Source organism: Hemitrygon akajei, chromosome 3 (genome assembly GCF_048418815.1).
Source record: "Hemitrygon akajei chromosome 3, sHemAka1.3, whole genome shotgun sequence".
Taxonomy (NCBI): Eukaryota; Metazoa; Chordata; class Chondrichthyes; order Myliobatiformes; family Dasyatidae; genus Hemitrygon; species Hemitrygon akajei.
Window position 1 is genome coordinate 204352055 of NC_133126.1, and position 26664 is coordinate 204378718.

The 26664-nt window shown below is 49.5% G+C and overlaps 1 protein-coding gene across 3 annotated transcripts; it reads right to left on the reverse strand.

The window, feature by feature from the left end:
• Window positions 1-2559: 2559 nt before the first annotated feature.
• LOC140725791 (PHD finger protein 13-like) lies at window positions 2560-25951 on the reverse strand. Of its 3 annotated transcripts, none has more exons than XM_073041709.1 (6): window positions 25775-25951; window positions 25374-25405; window positions 18627-18719; window positions 13003-13720; window positions 8448-8489; window positions 2560-5782 (listed from the first exon to the last, which is right to left on the reverse strand). In XM_073041709.1, the coding sequence occupies exons 1-6, from the start codon at window positions 25806-25808 to the stop codon at window positions 5559-5561; spliced, it is 1143 nt and encodes a 380-aa protein (XP_072897810.1). In that variant the 5' UTR covers window positions 25809-25951; the 3' UTR covers window positions 2560-5558. The 3 variants fall into 3 exon arrangements, with proteins under 3 accessions (XP_072897810.1, XP_072897809.1, XP_072897811.1); XM_073041708.1 differs by having other exon boundaries at window positions 2560-5785; XM_073041710.1 differs by lacking the exons at window positions 25374-25405; window positions 25775-25951 and adding an exon at window positions 23321-25200 and having other exon boundaries at window positions 2560-5785.
• Between the last annotated feature and the right edge of the window lie 713 nt (window positions 25952-26664).

The following is a 26664-nucleotide window of genomic DNA, read 5'->3' on the forward strand; positions in this document are numbered from 1 at the left end:
GACAGCAGGGAAGACTATCAAAGCTTGCAACAGGATCGGGACCAGCTGGAAAGTCTCAAAAACGGCAGATGGAATTTAATACAGACAAGTGTGAGGTGTTGCAATTTAGGAGGACCAGCCAGGGTAGAACAAACACAGTGAGCAGTAGGGCACTGAGGAGTGCAGAACAGAAGGATCTGGGAGTGCAGATCCATAATTCCTTTGAATGTGGTGTCATGGTAGATAGGGTCATAAAGACAGCTTTTGACGATTGGCTCTCATAATCGAATGTTATGTTGAAGTTGAATAGGATGTTGGTGAGGCCTAAAATGGATTATTGTGTGCAGTCCTGTTATCGACCTGCAGGAAAGATTGGAAGAGTGCAGGGAAGACTTGCAAGGATGTGGCCAGGATTTGAAGATCTGAGTAATGGGGAAAGGTTGAATAGGTTAGGACTTTATTTCATAGCGAGTAGAATAATGAGGGTATACAAAATTATGAGGGGTAAATGCAAGTGAGTATTTTCCACTGAGGTTATGGAACTAGAGGTCATGGGTAAAGAGTTAAAGGTGAAAAGGTTAAGGGGAACATGAAGGGAAACTTCTTCACTCGCGTATGGTGAGACTGTCAGAAGTGGTGGATGCAGTGTTGATTTCAACATTTAAGAGATGTTTGGATAGGCACATGAATGGGAGGGGGATGGGTTCAGGTCAATGGGAGTAGGCAGATAAGAAGTTTGGCATTAACTAGAGAGGCCCATGGACCTGTTTCTGTGCTGCAGCACTCTGACTCTGAGGAATTTCTTTAGCCAGAGGATGGTGAATCTGTGGAATTAATGATCGCAAATGGCTGGAGGACAAGAAATTGAGTACTATTATATTTAAAGCTGAGGTTCTTGCTTAGTCAGGGTGACGAAGGTTATAGAGGGAATGGGGTTGAGAGGGCTAGCAGATCAGCCATGATTGAATGCCAGAGCATTCTTTATGGGCTGAATGGCCTTGTCCTGCTCCTGTATCTTAGGGAATGAGAAGCGCCAAATTCTAATTAATGGTGCAATCTGATTGGAGGGGAAGGTGGGTAGAGGGGTGGGCTCTTCGAAGTTAGGGAAGACTCACATATTAATGCCTTGAAGTGAATTGATAGAGGTGAACATGATGATCGAGTTGTCCCTGGCTAATTCTACAGAGCTCAAGTTAAAAGTGATTGAAACAAAGGATAGGGGGATGTCAGAAGTATGTTGTATTTTGAAACAGAGTGGTCAGCATGTGGAACACACTGCTTGGGGCAGATATATTAGGGATATTAAAAAGACTCTTAGGTGGGCACCTGGATAATAGAAGAACAGAGGGTCGTGTGTGATCCTGGTAGTGTTGGTGGTTAGTGTAATCGCTTTACAGCACCAGCAAATGGGATTCAAATCTGCTGTGTCTGTAAGATGTCTGTATGTTCTCCCCATGACTGCAAGGGTGTTCTATAGGTGCTCTCGGTTATTTCACATTCCAAAGACATACAGGTAAAGGTTCGGAACTTGCGGGCTGCCCCCAGCACATCCTCGGACTGTGTTGCCCATTGACATACTGTACTCTTTGATTTGATGTATGTGACAAATAAAGCTAATTTTATATTAGAGATAAAAAAAGCTGATCTTATATTACCTAGAGAACTTCCCCAGAATGCAAACTTCCCAACCCCGACTCACCACCTCCTTCTCCTCACACGCTGACAGCTCGATAGCGTAATGGCTGGCCTAACTTCATTACAGCACCTGCAACCCAGGTTCAATTCCACCACTGCCTGTAACGAGTTTGTCTGTTCTCCCCGTGACTGCGTGGGTTTCCTCCCACAGTCCAAAGATGTACGGGTTAGTGGGTTAATTGGTGAGAAGAGTGTAACTGGCCAGCACAGGCTTGTTACCGTGCTCTAAGTTAAAGAAGATTCTTTAGGGCTGCTCTCTGCCTGGTTGCTACTTTGGGTCAGCAAGGGAGAGCAATGGTCAAAATAGTGACGCACACAGTCGCAGTGACCTCACCAACTCCAATCAACGGTGAAATTTCCTGTCCTTTTCCTTTTTCTATGGTGGAAAACCACTGCAGGTCATAGAGAACACTAAAATCTGTAGGTCTACCTTGCTAATGACTGTGCTGTGGTGATGTATGTTTTGTGGGTGCACTGTTCCGGAGGAACACTGTTTTGTTTGTATTGTCGTACAATCAGATGACTATAAACTTGAACTTGGAGTATTAAAATGGGAGCTCAGGAGACCCCAGCAGTACAGTACGCAGCAGCCTTGACGGGCTGAATTACGTACTCCTGTGCCTTAGGATGGAATCTGGCCCACACCTTCAGTTAGGTACCCATCTACACATTTGTGGTGAACTACATATACCTGTCTGGACACGCCCCTCTGCTGACTGCTTCTGTGGCTCTTCCCACCGACCCCTGTATAAAGGCAATTGGAGGCACTGCTCCTCCCTCAGTCTCCAGGATGTTGTGTTGTGTGGTCTCTTGCAACTAATAAAAGCCTATCGTTCGCCTCCGGTCTCCGAGAGTTATTGATGGTGCATCAACATTAACGCCAAATACCAGCAGATATATATTTATTTTACATCCCAAGAGTAGAAAAAACAGTAACCATGGTGATGGGGGTGGGGGGAGAAGGTAAAAAGGAATGAGGTGAGGGAATGTTGGAAAGGAGAGTTTAAAAACTGCCCCCCCTTTCCACCTCTCTCATATCCATCATCCAAGCCTTACCGAAATACAAATTATTTCCACAGAAACAGGCCTTGCAGAATAAACTGAGAACATCTTAAACAGCCTGTGCTTTACAGTTAGAGGCCTCGTGTATTTTACATTTGTACAATGGAACGCAGACGGCCGAGCCCCGGCCCCGTGCCCTCTCCAGCCTGGTCCTGGCCCCCACCCCCCCCCACCCCACGCAGGTCTCGTGGTGAGATTCAGTGCAAATTGAAACCACAATCCCCAAACTTCACTTGTACCCCATAATACCTTCTGTTCCTTTCCGGAACACTATGTACAGAATTTCAAAGCTATATACAAAGTTAAACACTGGACCCAGGTGTAACATTACTGATCAGTTAGAAGCTCCCTGGGCTGCTTCACAGGGGCAGGTACGTGCAGAGATAGCCCTTGTGGACTGGGTCATTTACCAAGAACCCCTACACCAACGCTCCCCTGGGCTGCTCGGTATTGCATTGAGGTGCTGCAGTCACTGGGCTCACTCCCACCTTCCCCCAGACATCATCAGCTGGCTATTCACCTGTAGAGGCAGCCAAGTTGTTGCCTGTGCTGATGTCCACAGGTGACCCAGGGCATCATTGCCCAAGCCACTAGTCCTCCAGAACCTCACCCACAACCAAAAACCCCTCCAAAACAGGAGCTCCATCGCTGTGTTTAAAACCCTGCCCGAGGAAAATGAGTAACACAAGAGATTCTGCAGATGCTGGAAATCCAGAGCAACACATAAAATGCCAGAGAAACTCAGCAGGCCAGGTAACATCCGTGGAAATGAACAGTCAATATGCCGGGCCGAGACCCTTCGTCAGGACTGAAAAGGAAGAGGGATGCCAACCAATTTAAATTCTATGCCCATTCCACCATGTCACTCCATGGCCTCTCTACTACCACACACGGCTACTCTCAGGTTGGAGGAGCAACACCTCGTCATCTGTCTAGGTAGCCTCTAACCTGATAGAATGAACATCAATTTCTCCAATTTCCAGTCATCCCCCTTCAATTCCACACCACCTTTTCCTCACCTGCCTATCATCTCCCCCCAGTGTCCCTCCTGCTTCCCTTTCTCCCACGGTCTACCCTCCTGTCTTATCAGATTCCTTCTTCTCCAGCGCTTTATCTTTATCTTTCCATCTGTCACCTTCCAGCTCCTTACTTCATCCCCCTCTCCCACCCACCTGGATTTACCTGGCACCTTCCAGCTTGCCCTCCCCCCCAGATTCTGATTCTGGCATCTCCCCCTTCCTTTCCGGTCCCAATAAATGGTCTCAGCCTGAAACATCAACTCCATCATTTCCATTGTTGTTGCCCGACCTGCTGAGTTCCTCCAGCATTTTGTGTGTGAGTGTGTGTTGCCAAGAAAAATCACAGCACATCCTCCTCTCCTGAGAACTATCAGAAGCCCCACAGCACTGGATTGGAAAGTGCACGTAAAACGGAAACCGGATTGGTTCAGCTCGAGCAGGTGAAGTTCCAACAGTGGACCTGTGCTACCAACTCCGCCAACTAACATGATACTCGGGCGCAAAACAGTTTCAGTTAAATAAGCTTAAAATGCTCTGAGCAGGTTGCTTCGGACCTGAAGTTCCTGCTTTTGCCAGGTGAAATCTCTGCTAACTGGTAGCAACTCAAGAGGGGAAGGGCAGCAAGTCATGTGTTGGGCCAGATCCAAGGTGGCAGTGTTTCCAACAGCCCAATCGCTCCCCGTGTCCCGCCTGACAGTGGTCTGGTTTCCCTGGGAATGGAGCACCAGCCAGCCAGTTGGCACTTCCAGGCACAGGAGCAGGGAGAAGGCACGAGAGAGATGGTACAGGAGCCACACTAGCCATGTATGTTCTTGCATGGCCAAGGATTGAATTAAGGCAGCGGACAGCTGGATAGTGCCCTGGCCACACCACCAAGCTTCAGATCGGTCAGCGTCTTCGCGTTATGCTTTCCCAGCAGCAACTCTGCCTGCCCCCAACCAAACCACGGCAGATTGCTTAGTATTCGCGAGCCTCCAACGCCTCACTCAGGACTTGTTCAGAGGAACAGGGAAGGTGGGGGCCATTGCCCTTGGCAAGGGACATCTCTGGCTGACCCACCCCTCCCACTGCCTTAGGCGAATTACACACGTTGGAACGAGGACACATGCGTGGTGACACAAATCACAGCCCAGAAGCAAGAGGATCTCCAGCTATAATTGCACTTGGTTTGAAGAACAGCAGAATGGCGGGGGCGCGGGGAGGAAGAAAGTGGGGCTTCCCAATTTCCAAAGTTAAATGTGGTGTGGAACAAGGAAACCCAGTCACTCAGTGGGCAGAGGACTGTAACCGGGGTAAAGGAGAGATCCAGACTGCTGTGGACCCTCAGAGTCAACATATACGCCAGATAGAGGGATGAACAAGTCTCCCCCTCTCTGTCGTCACCAACTCTGCCCCTCACCATCAACCCCACTCCAACCCACAATCAACCCAGCATCTCAAGCACCTCTGTTGTCAATGGGCATATAAATCACACTAACAAATATTCTATGGCAACTCTTTACATAGAAGTCCTGCTTCGTAAGTCAGTGAAGCCACAGATCTGAGTTAAACACAAGAGTATGAAGACGTCACCGTCTTGGTCCACCCTTCAAGCCCCACATTCCATCCAAGACGCCGAAAGTGATGGAATAGTGGGACTGAACGGCGTTCCCAGGGCTCGGAATATATACACATTCATCGCATGGTGACCCCTGCACCATTCTGCCTCTTCGGAAAGGCGCATCTTCAACATGGGGCGAGAACCAAGTGTTTCTCAACTACCATCGTTCCTGATTGTCTGCAAGACTGGGCCACAGAGCCAAGCTATTCGCTGAACCGTTTCTTGGGGCCGGTCCGAGCCCGATTTGATCTCCTGATGTCCTGCTTAGAGTCCTTGCACTTCTGGCAAATGAAGACCTCAGGGACATTGGACTTCCTGATCTTGGCGCAAGAGAGATGGATCCACGTCGCGCATTCGTTACACTCAATCATCGGCCGGCCTGCGAAGGGCTTCATACAGAAGCACGTGATCAGGTCCCAGGAATCGTCTTCTGAAAAGGAAGCAAATTGATCATCAAACTACATATACGGTACCATAACAACCCTGAGATTCATTTCCAGTAAATACAAACAATGACAATAAACAAACAATAAATATCGAGAACATGAGATGAAGACAAGGAAAGTGAGTCCGTAGGTAGTGGGAACAGTTCAGTGTCAGGGTGAATAAAGTTATCTCTTCTGGTTTTGGTGTGCAGTTTTGGGCTCCTTATTTTAGAAAGGATATATTGACATTGGAGAGGATTCAGAGAAGATTCATGAGAATGATTCCAGGAATGAAAGGGTTGACATATGACATCTGGCAGCTCTTGGGCTGTATTCCCTGGAGTTCAGGAGAATGAGGGGGAATCTGATAGAAACACTCCAAATATTAAAAGGTCTGAACAGATTAGAGATGGCAAGGTTATTTCCCATGGTAGGGGAGTCCAGGACAAGAAGGCACTACTTCAGGATTGAAGGATGTCCACTTAGAACAGAAATGCGGAGAAAGTACTTTAGTCAGAGGGTGGAACTTGTTGCTACGAGTGGCTGTGGAGGCCAAGTCACTGGGTATGTTTAAGGCAGAGATGGGTTTGCCAGGGCATCAAAGGGTATGGCGTGAAGAGGAGTGGGATGACTGGAAGAACTGGATCATCCCATGATTGAATGGCGGGGCAGACTCAATGGGCCGAATGGCCTAGTTCTGCTCCTTGCTGATGGCAGCAGCGAGGAGTGAGCATGGCCTAGAGGTGGGGATGTGACTTTCCTGCGGCAGTGCTTCAGGTAGATGCGCTCAATGATGGAAAGGAAACCATGAATATAGGAGATCCAGTTAGAAAGTAGCCCTGGGCTCAGCTTGATGCAACCGTCAGACCCGCCCTCCTGCTGAGCCCACAGCATCACACTACCCTAAGGAAACCTACCCACAGGAGGTTTACAATTACAAATCCACAAGGAAGATGCCAGGATTTGAGGATCTGAGATTAGGGGGAAAGGTTGAATAGGTAAGGACTTTATTCCCTGAAACGTACAAGAATGAGGGGAAATTTGATCAAGTGCACAAAATTATGAAGGTGTTTTTTTTTAATTCTGAGGTACAACATGGAACAGGTCCTCCCTGCCCCTTCGAAACACACTGCACAACAACCCCCCGATTTAACTCTAGCCTAATCACAGGACAATTAACCTACTAAGCGGTACATCTTTGGACTGTGGGAGGAAACTGGAGCACCAACAGGGAACCCACACACCCATGGGAAGGTATGTACAAACTTGCTTACAGAGGAACTGGTAAGCCCTGGGCTGTAGTAACATTGAGCTCCAGGAAAGTAACGACCAACACAGTCTAAGGATGCGCTGGGGGCATTCAGAAGAAACCCACACAGTCACAGAGAGAACGTACAAACTGAACTGAATCCCAGTGGCTGGTGCTGTGAAGTGTTAGGCTTACTTAGCTACATGACACGTGAGAGCAGCTATATTTCATTAGGAGTTTGAGACTTGCTATGTCACTGAAAACTCACAAACTTCTACAGACGTACCACGGAGAGCATTCTAACTGGTTACATCACCGTCTCCATGGAGGGGCCAGCTCACAGGATTGGAAAAAGCTGCATAAAGTTGCAAACTCATCCAGCTCCATCATGGGCACTACACTCCCCAGCATCGTGGACACTTTCAAAAGGCAATGCCTCAGAAAGGTGGCACCCGTCATTAAGGACTCCCATCATCCAGGACATGCAATCCTCTCATTGTTACTATTGAGGTGGTGGTACAGGAGCTTAAAGACACACACTCAACGTTTCAGGAACAGCTTCTTCCCCTCCGTCATCAGATGTCTGAATTGACAATGAGTCCATGAGCACTACCTCCTCTCTTTTTGGCTTTTGCACTGTTTAAAAATTCTATAGATATATTTCTTACTGTGGTTTGTGTATATATTTCTTGTGTATATATTGCCGCACAACAACAAATTTCGTGGCATATGCCAGTGATATTAACCTGATTCTGATAGTAAAATGGTAGTGGAATTATTTATTGGAATTTAGTGGGAGCTGTGCTACCATGCTGCCGTGAACCTTGACCCAGTCTGGTCCTTCATACTCTCACTCATCAGTCAGCCTCTGACCAGACTCGCTGCCAGTGAAACCAGGTGAGTGGGGGGGTGGGGGTGCAGATGAAGTCAGAAGCTGGGAGGTGATAGGAGGAAAAGGTAAAGAGCCGGAGAAGAAGAAATCTGATAGGTGAGGAGAGTGGACCATGGGAGAAAGGGAAGGACACCAGGGGAAGTAATAAGCAGGTGAGGAGAAGTAGTAAGAGGCCACAGTGGAGAAAGAAGAGGGAAGAAACTGATGTTCATGCCATCAGGTTGGAGGCTACCCAGTTGGAATATGACGCGTTACTCCTCCAACCTGAGAGTGGCCTCTTCATGGCAGAAGACGAGGCCATGGACCGATACGTCGGAATGGAAAGAGGGGAAGTATTAAAATAGTTGGTGATCGGGAAGTTCTGCTAGATGAAGATGGAGCGGAGGTACTTGACAAAGTGGCCCCCAATGCACAACCATACACTGTATTCCACCTGCTACTGCAAGGAATAAAAACTAAAGAGTCGACTGAAGGTGGTAGCGAAGTAGAGTCTCACACGTGGCAAGTTGGCCCCTATGACACTTACCTTCAATCTTAAGGCTTTCTGCAGGAGCAGCGTCGGGAGCACCTGCCAGAGAAAGTGGAAGCAACTTGGTCAATTCCTTCTTCAAAGCATGAAAAAGCCATTTGACCCCTTGGCATATTCTACCATTCAATAGGATTGCAGCTGTCCCCAACAATCTCAACCAACATAAACCCATCAGTTAGTCTTTAAACTCGGTTAACACTTTCCCAGATTACACGGAATGTTAGCAGAGCTGAAAGCTTGGTGCAGTCTTACTCCGGACCTAAGCAACTGGGAGAGCAAATTCAATGTGGGCCAATAATAAATCCTCTGTGCATACAGAGGCTGTTTGAGTGACTATTTGGTGTCAACATCTCTGAAAATCTATCCTGGGCCCAACATATGCGTCAATTACGAAGAAGGACATAACAACAGCTACATTTCATAAGGTGTTCCAGGAGATGTGAAAGAGTCTTTAAAGTGCAGGGGGCTAAACGCAGAGCCCTGTTGTGCAACTTTGCTGAGGGAGACCATGGAGGAGATGTTGTTGCCAATTTGAACTGACTGGGGTTTGCAAGTGAGGAAATTGTGGACCCATTTGCACCAGGTGATATTGAGGCCAAGGAGTTGAAGCTTATTGATCAGTTTTGAGGGGATGATTGTATCGAGTGCTGAGCTGTAGTCAATGAAGAGCATCCTGATGCATGCAGCTTCACTGTACACACATTCCCAGGCTAAGTGAAGAGCCAATGAAATGGTATCTACGGTGGACCTGTTGTGCTGGTGGGCAAATTGGACCAGATCCAAGTGACTTCTCAGACAGAAGTTGATGTGTCTCATCGTTAACCTCTCAAAACACAATGGATGCAAGTGCCCGTAAGGAAAGAAATCTCGGAGTTGTATATGCTGACATTATGTACTTTGTTAATAAACTGAGTCTTTGGTAACATAAAAACTAACAGATGTATGATTGAGAACTTTCTGACAGGCTGTATCACCGTCTGGTATGGAAGGCTACTGCACAGGACCACAGTAAACCACAGCCAGTTGTAAAATTCATCAGCTCCATCTTGGGTACTAGCCTCCATAGTATCCAAGACACCTTCAAGGAACGATGCCTCAGAAAAGCAGCATCCATTATTAAGGACCCCCATCACACAGGACATGCCCTCTCTTCACTGTTACCATCAGAGAGGAGGTACAGGAGCCTGAAAGCACACACTCAGTGATTCAGGAACAGCTTCTTGTCCTCTGCCATCCGATTCCCAGATGAATACTGAACCCATGGATACTATCTCACTACTTTTTAAATTTCTGTTTTTGTACTACTTATCTTAACTACTTAATATTCATATAGTTCCAGTAATTCAGTTTTTTTCTACACTTTTCAACATACTGCTTTCTATATTTATCATTGCACTGCTACAAACTTCACAACATACACTGGTGATACTCAACCCAATTCTGATCACCATCTGGCATGGGGTCAGCAAAGCACAGGATCAAACGAAGTCTACAGAGGGTTGTAGACACTCCCAGCTCCATCATGGGCACAACCCTCCCCTCCGTACCAGACACTGATGCAACCAGTTACAATACTCTCCATGGTACTTCCGTAGAGATTTGCCAGAGCCTATGGTGACCTATCAAGTCTCCTCAAACTCCTAATGAAATATAACCACTGCATGCCTTCTTTGTAATTGCAAAATGGTGGCAAAAAGGGTATGATACACCCACATCACATATCCCATTCTCACAAGTGTGGCCTTAAACACAACCAGGTTGGTGTCAGATCGCGAGAGGGAATTTGTTGAATGCCTATAAGGTGGCTGTTTAGGAGCAGCTTGTGGTTGAGCCTACAAGTGGAAAGGCTATCTTAGACTGGGTGTTGTGTACTAACCTAAATCTTATTAGGGAGCTTAATGTAAAGGAAACCTCTGGCGGTCGTGATCATAATATGATTTAATCCATACTGCAGAGAGGGAGAAGCATAGGTTCCATGTATCAGTATCCGTAATGGAATTACAGAGGCATGAGAGAGGATCTTGCCCAGGTGGATTGGAGGGGGATACTGGTGGGATGATGGCAGAGCAGAGGTGGCTGAAGTTTCTGGGAATAGTTCACAAGGCACAAGATAGATATGTCCCACAGAAGAAGTTCTCAATTGGCAGGGGAAGACAACCATGGCTGACAAGGGAAGGGAGGGATTACATAAAACCCAAGGAAAGGCCATATAGTGTAGCAAAAGTGAGTGGGAACTTGGATGATTGGGAAGCTTTTAAAATCCAACAATAGGCAATTAAAAAAAGCTATAAGAAGGTAAAAGAGTGAACATGAGGGCAAACTAGCCAATGATCTAAAGCAGGATGCCAAAACATTTTTTCAGTGTATAAAGAGTAAAAGGGAGGTGAGCGTTGATATTGGACCACTGGAAAATTATGCTGGTGAGGTAGTAATGGGGGTCAAAGAAATGGCAGATGAATTTAATAAGTACTTTACTACAGTCTTCACTGTGGAAGACACTATCAGTATGCCAGGGGTCAGTGAGTGTCAGGGAGCAGGAGTGAGTGCCATTGCTATTACAATGGAAAAAGTGCTAGGTAAACTGAAAGATAAGTCACCTGGACCAGAGGGACTACATTCCAGAGTCCTGAAAGAGGTTGCTGAAGAGATAACCGTTGTGATGGACATGATCTTTCTAGAATCATTTGATTCTGGCATGGTCCTGGAGGACTGGAAATTGCAAATGTCGTTCTACACTTTAAGAAGGGAGGAAGGCAAAAGAAAGAAAATTATAGGCCAGTTAGTCTAACCTCAGTGGCTGGGAAAGTGTTGGAGTCTATTATTACGGATGAGGTTTCGGGGTACTTGGAGACTAATGATAAAATAAGTCAAAGTCAGAATGGTTTCTGTAAAGGAAAATCTTGCCTGACAAATCTGTTGGAATTCTTTGCGGAAGTAACCAGCAGGGTGGACAAAGGAGAGGCAGTGGATGTCATTTACTTAGGTTTTCAAAAGGCATTTGATAAGGTCACATTATGCTGCTTAACAAGATAAAATCCTATTGCGTTACAGGAAAGATACTGGCATGGATAGAGGAATGAGTGACAGGCAGGAGTGGGAATGAAGGGGGCCTTTCTGGTTGGCACCAGTGTCAAGTGGTGTTCCTCAGGGGTCAATATTGGGACCGCTACTTTCCACATTATTTGTCAGTGAGTTAGATCATGGAATTGATAGGTTTGTGCCAAAGTTTGTGGATGATATGAAGATAGGTGGAGGGGTAGGTAGTGCTACAATGCAATTGTAGCAGGACTTAGACAAATTGGAAGAATGGGCAAAAAGTGGCAGATGGAATACAGTGTTAGAAAATGTATGATAATACATTTTGGTAAAGGGAACAATACTGTGGACTGTTACCTAAATGGGGAGAAAATTCAAACATCAGAAGTGCAGAGGGAATTAGGAGTCCTTGTGCAAGACTCCCAGAAGGTTAATTTACAGGTTGAGTCCATAATAAAGAAGGTAAATGCACTGTTGGCATTCATTTCAAGGGGAATAGCAAGGAGGTAACGCTGAACATTTATTAGACACTAGTCAGGCCGCACTAGAGTATTGTTGACATCGCAGAAAGGATGTGTTGTCACTGGAGAGTCCAGAGGAGGTTCATGACAATGATTCCGGGAATGAAAGGGTTAACACGTGAGAAGGATTTGGCAGCTTTGGGCCTGTACTCACTGGAATTTAGAAGAATGGATGCTACGGTTTCATTGAAACCTACGGAATGTTGAAAGGACAAGATAGGGTGGATGTGGAGAGGATGTTGCCTATGGTGGGGGTATCCAGAACTAGAGGGCACAGCGTCAGAATTGAAGGGCAATTTTTTAAGAACAGAGGGAGGAATTTTTCTGTGGAATGCTCCACCACAGACTGCTCTGGAGGCCAAGTCAATGGGTATATTTAAAGCAGAACTTAATGGTTTCTTGATTGGTCAGGGCATCAAAGGAGAGAGCAGGTGTATTGGGTTGAATGGGATCCGGGATCAGCCATTATGAAATGACGAAGAGGGCTCGATAGGCTGAATGGCTTAATTCTGCTATGTCTTGTGGTCTTATACAGGTAAGCCCTGTGTTATACTTGTTCAGATAATAGAAATTTGACCTTACACAGGTCACTGTAAATATTTGAGAAATGGGTTAAAATCAGTTCTCATGAATTTTGCTTGAGACCACCAGAAACATTTTCTTTTCCAATTGCAGTAGTCACTGGTTCATTGGTGAGACTGACAGCTGGCGAGCTGCGTGGCCTCAGTTGTAGTTCGGACCAGGCCTCATGCCGCAGTGTCACCTCTGGAGCCTCCCCTCCTGCTGCGGTGTGGTGCGGTATCTATGCTGGATTGGGGGCAGGTCCCTCCAGTCAGTGCTGCCCTCCAGTGTTCATTCGGTGGAGTACAAGCTGGACTGTGTGCGTGCATGTTCATCAAATGACACAGCCCATGTCCTATGAGTGCTACCCATTGTAACTCGGGGTCACCTGTATTCAGCAAATGTTTATACTCCAGTTAGGTTATCATCCTTACCCGGACTGGCTGAAGTCCCATCTGCTGCTCCGGTCTCTAGCTCTTTGCTGTGTTTCTCCTCCTCCTGCTCTTCGACCTCCTCCTTCACCTCTTTCTGATCTTCCACCTCTATCTTTCCATCTGACCCATCCTCATTCTCTTGGGTTTCCCGAGCCTCCTTCACTTGCTCACCCACTGAGGGTCTCCCGGGGTCTGCTGGCTCCTTCTCAGGCTCCTCCGGTGTCATAACGGGTTTGCAGACTTCCTCTTCCTCCGGTGCAATTTTCAGCATTTCCTCGTCGGACTCCGTTTCACTCTGCGGTGCCTTCTCAATGGACTGGTGGATCTCAACAGGCTGGGGGAGGGGGACCACTGGCCGGGATGTTACTATCACCTTCCTGACGGTGTCCGAAGTAATTTTCTTCCCGCTTTCAAGAACTTTCCTCCTCCTCGTGCCATCCAGGCTCACCTTTTTCAGGGAGATCTTCTTCTTCTTGGCCTTGTCGCACTTGGTTTTCTCAGGGCTACTGAACAGGGCGCCGGCAAAACTGGGCCGATCCTGTAAAAAGCTGTCCGATCTCCCCCGCTTTGCCCCCTCTTTAACCCCTGTGCATTTTATCTTCTTGCCACAGTGCAGGATGTGGGAGTCAGAGGATCTGGAGGACTCCCAGCTGTCGCTGTCCAATGTGCTGCCAGTACTGTTCCGGGGACTTAGACTTGCATGCGCCCAAGGGTCGTGCTGTGAACAGGAAGCACAGAGAGCTTAGAAAGGGAAGTAGGATGCTTTGCACTTAACTGTAACTCAAAGGTCAAAGTAAAATGTTATCTGAGCAATCCAAGGCTTTGGAGAGGGCAGTTTACCAGGATACACCCTCTGGATTAGAGGGCATGAGCTACAATGAGAAATAACAAAATACAACAGAATCTACAAAAAGCTATACATAAACAAAAACTGATAAACAACCAATGTGTCAGCGTGTGGTCGGAACACAAGAGGAGATCTATATAATAAGTAATACTTAACATACTTAACGTGTTGGTGCGTGGCCAAGTGGTTAGTTCGTCTAGTTATCTGAAGGTCGCTAGTTCGAGCCTTGGCTGAGTTGCGTGTGTGTCCTTGAGCAAGGCACTTAACCACACGTTGCTCTGCGACGACACCGGTGTCAAGCTGTATGGGTCCTAATGCCCTTCCCTTGGACAACATCGGTGGCGTGGAGAGGAGGGACTTGCAGCTTGGGCAACTGCCGGTCTTCCATAAAAAAAACCTTGCCCAGACTTGCGCCCTGGAAACTTCCCAAGATGCAAACCCATGGTCTATCGAGACTAACAGAGGCCTTCACACTTAACAAAGACGTCCAGGTTAAGGTTAGTAAGTTGTGGGCATGCTAAGTTGGCGCAAGGCATGGCATCACTCGTGGGCTGCCCCCAGCACATCCTCAGACTGTGGTGGTTGTTGATGCAAACAACTCATTTCCCTGTATGTTTCAATATTTTGATATACCAGTCACAAGTTTTAGTAAATTTATTATCAAAGTACGTATATGTCACCATATAGAGCCCTGAGTTCTGTTTTCCTTGAGACAAATAAAGCTAGTCTTAAATGTATGTTGAAGTCTACATGCCAGCAACATCCTTGTAAATTTTCTTTGCATTCTCTCAATCTTACTGATCTCTCTTGTAGGCAAGCGACCAGAACAATGCACAATACTCCAAAATAGTCCTCACCAGCATCTCACACAGCTTAACATATCACCCAAACTCTATATTCAATACTTTTATTTATAGAGGCCGATGTTCCAAAAACTCTCTGCACGCTCATGACGCCACTTTTAAGGAATTATTCTCAGATCCTTCTGCGCTACCACACTCCCCAGTGCCCTACTGCTCCCCCTAGAAGATGGAACCTGGCTGGCCCTCCCAAAGTGCGACACCTCACACTCGTCTGTGTTCAATTCCATATGCCATTTTTCAGCCCATTTCAGCAGCTGGTCCAGATCCTGCTGCAAGCTTTGATAGTTTTTGTTGATATCCACTCCACCCCAATCTTGGTGTCATCCACAAATTTGCTGTTCCAGTTTAGCACATTATCATCTGCATTGTTGATCTAGATGACAAACAACAATGGACCCAGCACAATCCTCTGGCACTGCATTAGTCACAGGTATTCAGTCAGAGAGGCAAACAACTGCCTCCACTCCCTGGCTTCTCCCATCTTAGGGACTAAACTCGAAATCCATTCAACCTTTCCTTATAACTCAGGTCCTCAAGTCCTGGTAACATCCTTGTAAATTTGCTCTGCACTCTGAAACTTATTTACAATCTTTGCTGTAGGAAGATGACCAGAAGTGCCTTCTGCCATTCTCTCCGATGCCTCAATTGCAGAGCTCAAGGTGAATCCAATCCATCAACTGGCCCAAGCAACCGATCTTTCGAACTTTAATAAGATTTACCAAGAATTCATGTTAAAAGCATCCATAGAACATGGAAACTACAGCACTGCACAGGTGCTTTGGCACACAATGTCATCTCAACCTTAAACATTCAATGGAGTTCATTCTGTGGGCGGCAAGGTGGAAACATGTCTCTATCAGAGGAGGTGTGAGGTGGTGGATGGAGACGTGTCCCTACCAGAGGAGGTGTGAGGGGGTGGGTGGAGATGTGCCTCACCAGAGGAGGTGTGAGGTGATGGGTGGAGATGTGTCTCACCAGAGGAGGTGTGAGGTGATGGGTGGAGATGTGCCTCACCAGAGGAGGTGTGAGGTGGAGGGTGGAGATGTGCCTCACCAGAGGAGGTGTGAGGTGATGGGTGGAGATGTGTCTCACCAGAGGAGGTGTGAGGTGGTGGGTGGAGATGTGTCCCTACCAGAAGAGATGTGAGGTGGTCGGTGGAGATGTGTCTCTACCAGAGGAGGTGTGAGGTGGTGGGTGGAGATGTGTCCCTACCAGAAGAGATGTGAGGTGGTGGGTGGAGATGTGTCTCTACCAGAGGAGGTGTGAGGTGGTGGGTGGAGATGTTTCTCTACCAGAGGAGGTGTGAGGTGGTGGGTGGATGGGTCTGTCCCAGAGGAGGTGTGAGGTGGTGGGTGGAGATGTGTCTGTCCCAGAGGAGGTGCGAGGTGGTGGGTGGAGATGTGTCTCTACCAGAGGAGGTGTGAGGTGGTGGGTGGAGATGTGTCTGTCCCAGAGGAGGTGTGAGGTGGTGGGTGGAGATGTGTCTCTACCAGAGGAGGTGTGAGGTGGTGGGTGGAGATGTGTCTGTCCCAGAGGAGGTGTGAGGTGGTGGGTGGAGATGTGTCTCTACCAGAGGAAGTGTGAGGTGGTGGGTGGAAACATGTCTCTACCAGAGGAGGTGTGAGGTGGTGGGTGGAGATGGGTCTGTCCCAGAGGAGGTGTGAGGTGCTGGATGGAGATGTGTCTCTACCAGAGGATGTGTGAGGTGGTGGATGGAGATGGGTCTGTCCCAGAGGAGGTGTGAGGTGGTGGGTGGAGATGTGTCTGTCCCAGAGGAGGTGCGAGGTGGTGGGTGGAGATGTGTCTGTCCCAGAGGAGGTGTGAGGTGCTGGATGGAAACATGTCTCTACCAGAGGAGGTATGAGGTGGTGGGTGGAGATGGGTCTGTCCCAGAGGAGGTGTGAGGTGGTGGGTGGAGATGTGTCTGTCCCAGAGGAGGTGCGAGGTGGTGGGTGGAGATGTGTCTCTACCAGAGGAGGTGTGAGGTGGTGGGTGGAGATGTGTCACTACCAGAGGAGATGTGAGGTGGTGGGTGGAGATGTGTCACTACCAGAGGAGATGTGAGGTGGTGGGTGGAGATGTGTCACTACCAGAGGAGATGTGAGGCGATGGATGGAGATCTGTCTCTACCAGAAGAGGTGTGAGGAGGTGGGTGGAGATGTGTCACTACCAGAGGAGATGTGAGGTGGTGGGTGGAGATGTGTCTGTCCCAGAGGAGGTATGAGGTGGTGGGTGGAGATGTGTCTCTACCAGAGGAAGTGTGAGGTGCTGGGTGGAAACATGTCTCTACCAGAGAAGGTGTGAGGTGGTGGGTGGAGATGTGTCTCTCCCAGAGAAGGTGTGAGGTGGTGGGTGGAGATGTGTCTGTCCCAGAGGAGGTGTGAGGTGGTGCGTGGAGATGTGTCTCTACCAGAGGAGGTGTGAGGTGGTGGGTGGAGATGTGTCTGTCCCAGAGGAGGTGTGAGGTGGTGGGTGGAAACATGTCTCTACCAGAGAAGGTGTGAGGTGGTGGGTGGAAACATGTCTCTACCAGAGGAGGTGTGAGGTGGTGGGTGGAGATGTGTCTCTCCCAGAGGAGGTGTAAGGTGGTGGGTGCAGATGATTCTCACCAGAGGAGGTGTGAGGTGGTGGGTGGAGATGTGTCTGTCCCAGAGGAGGTGTGAGGTGGTGGGTGGAAATGTGTCTCTACCAGAGGAGGTGTGAGGTGGTGGGTGGAAACATGTCTCTACCAGAGGAGGTGTGAGGTGGTGGGTGGAGATGTGTCTCTCCCAGAGGAGGTGTAAGGTGGTGGGTGGAGATGTTTCTCACCAGAGGAAGTGTGAGGTGGTGGGTGGAATCATGTCTCTACCAGAGGAGGTGTGAGGTGGTGGGTGGAGATGTGTCTCTACCAGAGGAGGTGTGAGGTGGTTGGTGGAAACATGTCTCTACCAGAGGAGGTGACAGGTGGTGGGTGGAGATGTGTCTCACCAGAGGAGGTGTGAGGCGATGGATGGAGATCTGTCTCTACCAGAAGAGGTGTGAGGAGGTGGCTGGAGATCTGTTTCTACCAGAGGAGGTGTGAGGTGGTGGATGGAGATGTGTCTCTACCAGAGGAGGTGTGAGGTGGTGGATGGAGATGTGTCTCTACCAGAGGAGGTGTGAGGTGGTGGGTGGAGGTGTATCTCTACCAGAGGAGGTGTGAGGAAGTGGGTGATCTGTCTCTACCAGAGGAGGTGTGAGGTGGTGGGTGGAGGTGTGTCTCTACCAGAGGAGGTGTGAGGTGACGGGATAGATATGCCTCTACCAAAGTTGGTGTAAGGTGGCAGGGTGGAGATACAACTCTACTAAAGGGTGTAAGGGGGGGTGGGGGATCTTCTTTCCACTAGCCTGCAGATCACCCTTGGGCAAATTGTAGCCCCTGATCAGGATCACAGGAAGCCAGGGAGCAGGTGGTGGACGGTTGTATGAGCAGCCGGTACATATTCCAAGCGCAAACACGAGGAAATCTGCAGATGCTGGAAATTCAAACAGCACACACAAAATGCTGGTGGAACACAGCAGGCCAGGCAGCATCTATAGGGAGAAGCACTGTCGACATTTCGGACCAGACCCTTCATCAGGACTCCACCCGAAACGTCGACAGTTCTTCTTCCTATAGATGCTGCCTGGCCTGCTGTGTTCCTCCCACATATTCCCAGCCCTGGTTATGCAACCACTGACACTGGGCAGACAATCTCTGAAAAGTATTGATAATGGCTGAGGTCATCTGTCCTGTAAAGACACTGCCCTGAAGAAGGTAATGTCAAACCACTTCTGCAGAGAAATTTGTCTTTAAAGATACATTAAGGGATCATAAACATTCCACCCAAGAACTTGGAGAAACAGACTGGTAAAAAGCCGGAGAAACTACAGTTGCTGAAGCAGAGGAAGCTTACCTCCTTGGGATATGGGATGTAGCCAGCATAAGCCAACACGAAGGTACAGAACTGGTTGAAGTCCTCCACTGTTCTCTGTCTCTTCTTTGGTGGCTAAAAATAAAACAGATGATTTGAGATTTGACAAATCACTGGGGGCAATTGACCTAACTGTTCCAGTCAACCAATAATCCCAGTGATCACCTGATCTTGCCAATGCCCCAGATTATTCAACATTCAATATTGTTTATGTCATTTTCAGTACACAAGCTTAAAGGAGAACAAAATAATTGTTACTCTGGACCCAATGCACCACAAAAAGCACAGACACAATAATAATATCCATAAAGTGACACTAGGCACAGGAGTGTCTGTACATAAGGTGATTCTGACAGGAAATGATAAAGTAGTGGAGGTTGGGGTGTGGAGGGGTGGGTTAGTGGGTGGAGATGTTGATCAGCCTCACTGCTTGGGGAAAGGAATTGTTTTTGAGCCTGATGGTCCAGCCCTGGATGCTATGCAGCCTCCACTCTGACAGTGCGACAAACAGTTCATGAACAGGGTGGGTGGGATCTTTCATGATACTGGAAAACAGCCAGTAACATCTTTTTGCATACATGTCCTTGAGGGCAGGGAAGGCTGGTGCCGATAACGTTTTGGGCAGTTTTGACTATCTGTTGTAGAGCGTTCCTGCCCATGCTAAAATTAAATGTCCCCATTTAATCGCACCACTCTGATTCTGATTCAAGTAGATGTATGAACTGACAGGGAATGGAGGTCTTTTTTCACTCTGCAGATGGGATCAGTTAGGTTGGCATGATGTTAACATGGAAACGACAGGGTCAAAGGTCCTGTTCCTCTGCTGTGCCATTCGATGTACGAGCACAGAATCAAAGATTCAAACACTTAGAATCTGAATCAGGTTTAATATCACTGGCATATTTCACGAAATTTGTTGTCTTGTGGCAGAAGTACATTGCAATACACAATAAAAAATCTAAATTAAGACATGATATATATAAAAATAAATTAGCAGTGCAAAAAAAGAACAAAAAGGGAAAAAAAATGGTGAAGTTGTGTCCATGGGTTTATTGTCCATTCAGAAATCTGATGGTAAAGGAAAAGGAGGTGTTCCTGAAATGTTCAGTGTGCATCTTCAGGCTCCTGTACCTCCTCCTTGATGATAGCAATGAGAAGAAGGCATGTCCTGGGTGATGGATGTGCTTAATACAATGTTGGAAAATGCACGGTCATGCACTTTGGTAGGAGAAATAAATGTGCAGACTATTTTCTAAACAGGGTGAACATCCAGAACCTGAGATGCAGAGGGACTTGGGAGTCCTTGTACAGAACACCCTGAAGGTTAACTTGCTGGTTGAGTTAGAGGTGAGAAAGGCAAATGCCTTGTTAGCATTCATTTCAAGAGGTCTAGAATACAAGAGCAGGGATGTGATGCTGAGGCTTTATAAGGCACTGGTGAGGCTTCACCTTGAGTATTGTGAACAGTGTTGGGCCCCTCATCTCAGAAAAAATGTGCTGGTATTGGAAAGGATCCAGAGGAGGTTCACAAGGATGATTCCAGGAATGAAAGGGTTTCCATACAAGGAACATTTGATGGCTCTGGGTCTGTACTCACTGGGATTCAGAAGGGGGATCTCATTGAAACCTTTCAAACGTTGAAAGGCCTAGACAGAATAGATGTGGAAAGGATATCTCCCATGGTGGGAGAGTCTAGGACAAGAGGGCACAGCCTCAAGATAGAGGGGCTCCCTTTCAAAACAGAGATGTGGAGAAATTTCTTTAGCCAAAGGGTGGTGAATTTGTAGAACCTGTTACCACAGGCAGCTGTGGAGGCCAGGTTATTGGGTGTATTTAAGGCAGAGATTGCTAGGTTCTTGATTGGACATGGCATCAAATGTTACGGGGAGAAGGCCAGGAGCTGGGGTTGAGGAGGACATAGGAAACAGGATCAGCCATGATTGAATGGCGGAGCAGACTCAATGGGCCAGATGGCCTAATTCTCTTATGGTCTTAAAAATGGACGCTGCTTTTTGAGGCATCACCTGTTGAAGGTATTCTCGACCCTGGGCGGTCTGGTGCCCATGATGAGGCTGGCTGAATTTACAACTTTTTGCAGCTTTTTCCAATCCTGTGCACTGGCCCCTCCAGAACAGACAGTGACGCACTGTTACAATGCACTGCAGATAAACTTGATGCTATTGCCAAGTTTGCTCTCAATATATGATACACAGTTAAATGTGACATATCAAGAAAGGTCAGACCATTAGCTGGGTGTGATTTATTAGTGTGATAAAGGCATTGTACATCCTCAATTAACTATTAGAAAATTGAAATGCCAGGCACCAAAGATGAATGGAAAATATACTGGGCAAAGTTCACAAGACCTATATGCACTGGGATTTACAGACCAGATCACATCCAACATTTCTACAGGGGCACCATCGAGAGTCCCCTGTCTGGCCTGCATCTTTGCAGGGTACAGAAGCTACAAGGCATCGGACAGCAAGACACTACAGAGGACAGTAAAAATCACCGGGATCTCCCTCCTCCCGAATTGTGACATTTACCAGGAGTGTTGTAGATGAAGAACCCAAAGCATCGTTGAGGAACCCTACAATCCATCCATGATCTCTTTGACCCACTACCATCAGGAAAGAGGTACTGAAGCATCAGGATTAGAACCTCCAAACTGGCCAACAACTTTTTCCCTCAGATTGTGAGACTAATGAATACCCTGGCACTACTCAGAAAATGTCACGAGGACAGCAAGCTGTTTACTTTTAAACCCATGCTCTGCACTGCACATATTTTGAATTCTGTTTTAACATTTGTGATTATGGTTTATTTAACGTGCTCTGTGTGAAAAATGTTTTGTGGGGGCACTGTGGTCCGGAGAAATATTGTTTCATTTGGTTTGATATATGTACAGTCAGATGTGATTTCATTATCCTCGAGCGCTCACCTTTAAATTTATTCAATGGCAATAACAAACAAGGAGACACGCATTTTCAAGAAATGCAGAGGAAAATGAGGCTACTTCAGCACATATCATGGTAACATGGTTACAGAGCTGACCCCACCGCTACCCTACCCCGGTGTTATACAGTGACAGACCCATCCCCACCAGTACCCTACCCCGATGTTACAGGTATCACACTGTTTAACACCGGGATACGGTACTGGTGGGGACGGGTCTGTCACTGTATAACACCGGGGTACAGTACCGTTGGGGAAGGGTCTGTCACTGTATAACACCGGGATACGGTACCGGTGGGGACGGGTCCGTCACTGTGTGACACCGGGGTACGGTACCATTGGGGACGGGTCCGTCACTGTGTGACACCGGGGTACGGTACCGGTGGGGATGGGTCCGTCACTGTGTGACACCGGGGTACGGTACCGGTGGGGACGGGTCCGTCACTGTGTGACACCGGGGTACGGTACCGGTGGGGACGGGTCCGTCACTGTGTGACACCGGGGTACGGTACCATTGGGGACGGGTCCGTCACTGTGTGACACCGGGGTACGGTACCATTGGGGACGGGTCCGTCACTGTGTGACACCGGGGGTACCGTACCGGTGGGGATGGGTCCGTCACTGTGTGACACCGGGGTACGGTACCGGTGGGGACGTCCGTCACTGTGTGACACCGGGGTACGGTACCGGTGGAGACGGGTCTGTCACTGTGTAACACCGGGGTACGGTACCGGTGGGGACGGGTCTGTCACTGTGTGACACCGGGGTACGGTACCGGTGGGGACGGGTCTGTCACTGTATGACACCAGGGTACGGTACCGGTGGGGACGGGTCCATCACTGTGTGACACCGGGGTACGGTACCGGTGGAGACGGGTCTGTCACTGTATAACACCGGGGTACGGTACCGGTGGGAATGGGTCTGTCACTGTGTGACACCGGGGTATGTTACCATTGGGGACGGGTCCGTCACTGTGTGACACCGGGGTACGGTACCGGTGGGGACGTCCGTCACTGTGTGACACCGGGGTACGGTACCGGTGGAGACGGGTCTGTCACTGTATAACACCGGGGTACGGTACCGGTGGGAATGGGTCTGTCACTGTGTGACACCGGGGTATGGTACCATTGGGGACGGGTCCGTCACTGTGTGACACCGGGGTACGGTACCGGTGGGGACGTCCGTCACTGTGTGACACCGGGGTACGGTACCGGTGGAGACGGGTCTGTCACTGTATAACACCGGGGTACAGTACCGGTGGGGACGGGTCTGTCACTGTATGACACCAGGGTACGGTACCGGTGGGGACGGGTCCATCACTGTATAACACCGGGGTACGGTACCGGTGGAGACGGGTCTGTCACTGTGTAACACCGGGGTACGGTACCGGTGGGGACGGGTCTGTCACTGTGTGACACCGGGGTACAGTACCGGTGGGGACGGGTCTGTCACTGTATGACACCAGGGTACGGTACCGGTGGGGACGGGTCCATCACTGTATAACACCGGGGTACGGTACCGGTGGGAATGGGTCTGTCACTGTATAACGCTAGGTCCCACGACCTATGTGGTACTGGGGTACTATAGGGAAGGGCTTTTTTGGGATTTGAACACAGTGTTATCTGTATCAACATCCAGGACCCAGGAACAAGGCGTAACATTAAAAATCTCCATCATGCGTTTCTTAAAACACGCCAAGCACAACCTTATCTCATTACCTGCACCCGTTGCGACCCTGCGCTTTTCATGGCCCCACCGTGTCAAAGAAACACTCGGAGTCCTTCGCAGACACAACAACCCGCTGTGTGGCCATACAGGAGGGGCTGGCGAGGTAAGGTTGGCAGCGACGCGCCGCCTCAGGCTCTCCCGAACAAAGTGCCGCGTCTACCCCAACTTGAAACCGTATAAGCGGTGGATTCTCCTGAAGTGATTCTCTTTGCAAGAAAACAAACGACACCGCGGGGCAGAGGGAGGGGAGGGGCAGCAGCAGGGAAGACTCAGCGAGAGGCGAGGCGAGGCGAGCGGAGGCGCAGACCAAGCCATGGCGCGGGACCGAGTGCTGGTGGCTCCCTCTGACCGGAGCTCCTGATCCAAGGCCCAGAGAGGACCGTGGCTGGGGTGAAGAGAGGATCACGGAGCGGGGTTGGCCGGGGGAGAGGAGTGAGCAAGGGAGAAAGGAGGGGAAAGTATGGTCGGCGGAGAGAGAGGGAGGAAGGGCAAGAGATGTTCGGAGGGAGGGTTTGTTACGGGGGAGATGGGTGAGCAAGGGAGAAAGGAGGGGGAAGTATGGTCGGCGGAGAGAGAGGGAGGAAGGGTAAGAGATGTTCGGAGGGAGGGTTTGTTACGGGGGAGAGGGGTGAGCAAGGGAGAAAGGAGGGGGAGGTATGGTCGGCGGGGAGAGAGGGAGGAAGGGCAAGAGATTTTCGGAGGGAGGGTTTGATACGGGGGTGAGGAGACCCAGGGGAGGGGTAGGAAGGGGGAGTGGAGATGTGGTGGGAGAGAATCGCGTAGAGGGTCAGCAGAGAGAAAAAAGATTCGAGGGCGTTTGGGAGGAGGGAGTGGTGAAAGAAGCGGGGGTGGGGCGTGACGGGAGGTGGCCGGGACCAGAAGGAACGGAGATGCCGATTGCCGAGAGGCAGCGCCCGATCCCAAGCGATCGACTGCAGAATCACAGCGAATCCTAACACACTCCCCACTCCTCCCTCCCTCCCTCCGGTATCAGCGCCACCACCAAACGCCCCCACCCTCTCTGGACCAAACATCGCCCTCAAACAAGAACCAACAACAAGCTGAACACGGCCACAGATAACAATCCGCAAGTGTCCAAAATGCGGGGGTGTCCGAAGTCTCGAATACGCCGACGCTAGTAACCCGGAGCCGTTCATATAGATGATTAACTTAGTTTTTTTAAATGCTTAGCTGAAGGAGACGAGGAACACTGAGAGGGCGCAATAGGGCCTGCAACCTGAGTGGTCCGCAGACCCAACGAGCGAGCCGTCAGCCGGTTTCGCCCCGGGATCAGCCCGAGCGCCGGCAGCAGGATTTTAAACCATCACAGCACGGGGTGGGGGGTAGTGAGAATGGAGGCTCCAACACATGTTTGGCAGGGGAAACTGACAAAAAATAAATAAGTAAGGAAATCAGAAGTAGACAGCGACAATAAGAAAAAGAGGAAAGCACACACAATGGGAGCGGGCGGCTGAGCGCGGCCGGAGTGTAGGTCAGGGCTGGGGAGAGGGTCCCACGGCCTCCGGGTGAGGGGGATGGAGCGGGGTACCCCACTATCTCTGTCTCCTCCACCATCCTTCCATCAACAGCTCGGGGCAAGCCTCGGTCACACTTCAGCCATACTTTGCAGCCTTTTGTCCGAATTCACACTCACTTTTTAAACTGACATCCCACCGGCAAGATGGCGACGGCAGGCAGGAGCCTGTCTGTACTCAAAGAGTGCTCGCACCGCCCTTTCGGGCTTATGTCTCATGCAACAGGACACGGTGAGGGAATACCGAGACGGCAAGTGACGGACAACCCGATCGACTTTACCACATATCTGCTCGACCACCAACCCGCTTCCCCAACCACCACAATAAAACAATATATCACTAGTCTACAACGAACCCAGTGCAAACAGCTTCCTGCAGCCAGCCTCCCCGTCACACAAGGGGCTTTCTTGCCTCCAGTGCGGCAGGGAGAACACCATGTCACAGCAACCCGTCAAAGAACTGCGTTAGAGATGGGGGTAAAAAAAAACCCTGGCATCCAGGAACTGACCTCTGACATCGCCGCCGCTCCGGAGGCTGGCTCTGTAAGACAAAAACATCTTTGGATTAATTACAACAAAATACACGGAATAAGACAGAGACGAGACATCCCTTCTCACACACGCACGCACTCAAAGTTGAGAAAGAAGACAGTGAATGCCCAGTAGAACTTGAAGTCCTTAAGATCCGCTCGAAAGTCAGTCTTGCCCCCCCAACACACCCACCCACCAAGCATGGTGCATATCTTTGGATTGAGTCCTGCCCTTGTTTATGGCAAGCCCAAAAGTGAAGGGGAAGAGAAGAACGGAGCGGCTGGGACGCGCCCAGTCCCATACACTCCATTACAAAGACATTCTCCGGCCACAGCACGCCCCAAACTAACCCCCACCCCGGAGCCTCCGCACCCCTCACCTGCACAAACTTCGCTATCGATCTGCGATGTCATGCCTGCGACCCGGCCGCCACTCTCCGCTCCACCGGCTCCGATGACAAAGAGCAACACCGCACGCTGGGCGGGGAGGGGGAGGGGGGAGACGGAGCGCGGCGCCACCGACACCCGGATCCGACCCTCGGCCAAACTCAACCAGCCAGTTCCGCCCCTCAATGACGTCACCCGGGACCTGCGGCTGTGCCACCACCCATGTGCCACGGGTGTTCTGGAGGAGAACCGAGAGGCAAAGGCGGGTAGAAATCACCTCAGATCGTCACACAAAGCACTGACAGATATTGCATCCTTTGGATCAAATTAGCTTCAGGACGGCCAGCTTATTGTGTGTGGATTTTATGTCAACCGTATTTCGGATATTTTGATCACCACCCCTTGCAGCAGCAGGTTGAGTGTTCATTAGTTGGTATCGTCCGCTCTGTTGACGTGCCCAGCCTCGTTTCCGGGCGCGGTCTATAAATTCCGCGACGGCGGGGGAATTTAGTCCGAGCTGCGTGCTCGGCTGTGGCTGTGGGTCGAATGCTGTCCGTCGTGAGGAAGGAAAATACAATCTGATGGGAATGCTCCCCAGGAGAAGGCAATTCCAATTCCTACTGGCTGTTCGTTACTCACCGATCATGGCATCCACGGAACTTCGAGCACGGAGCTGCGGAGAGCCGGCGTAGGCCCTGCTGACGGGGTGAGGGAGTTCTTGAGGGGATGGGTGCGTGGGCGGGCTGGACCGGACCGGGTGGGGGTGTTGGCGCGCTGGGCTCCGGTGCCCCACCCTCACGCCGTCATCACGTGATCTCCCGCCTCCGGGCGAGTGTCCAAGGAGGGGAAGTGACGAACTCAGCAGGCCATTCGGCCCCCTGTG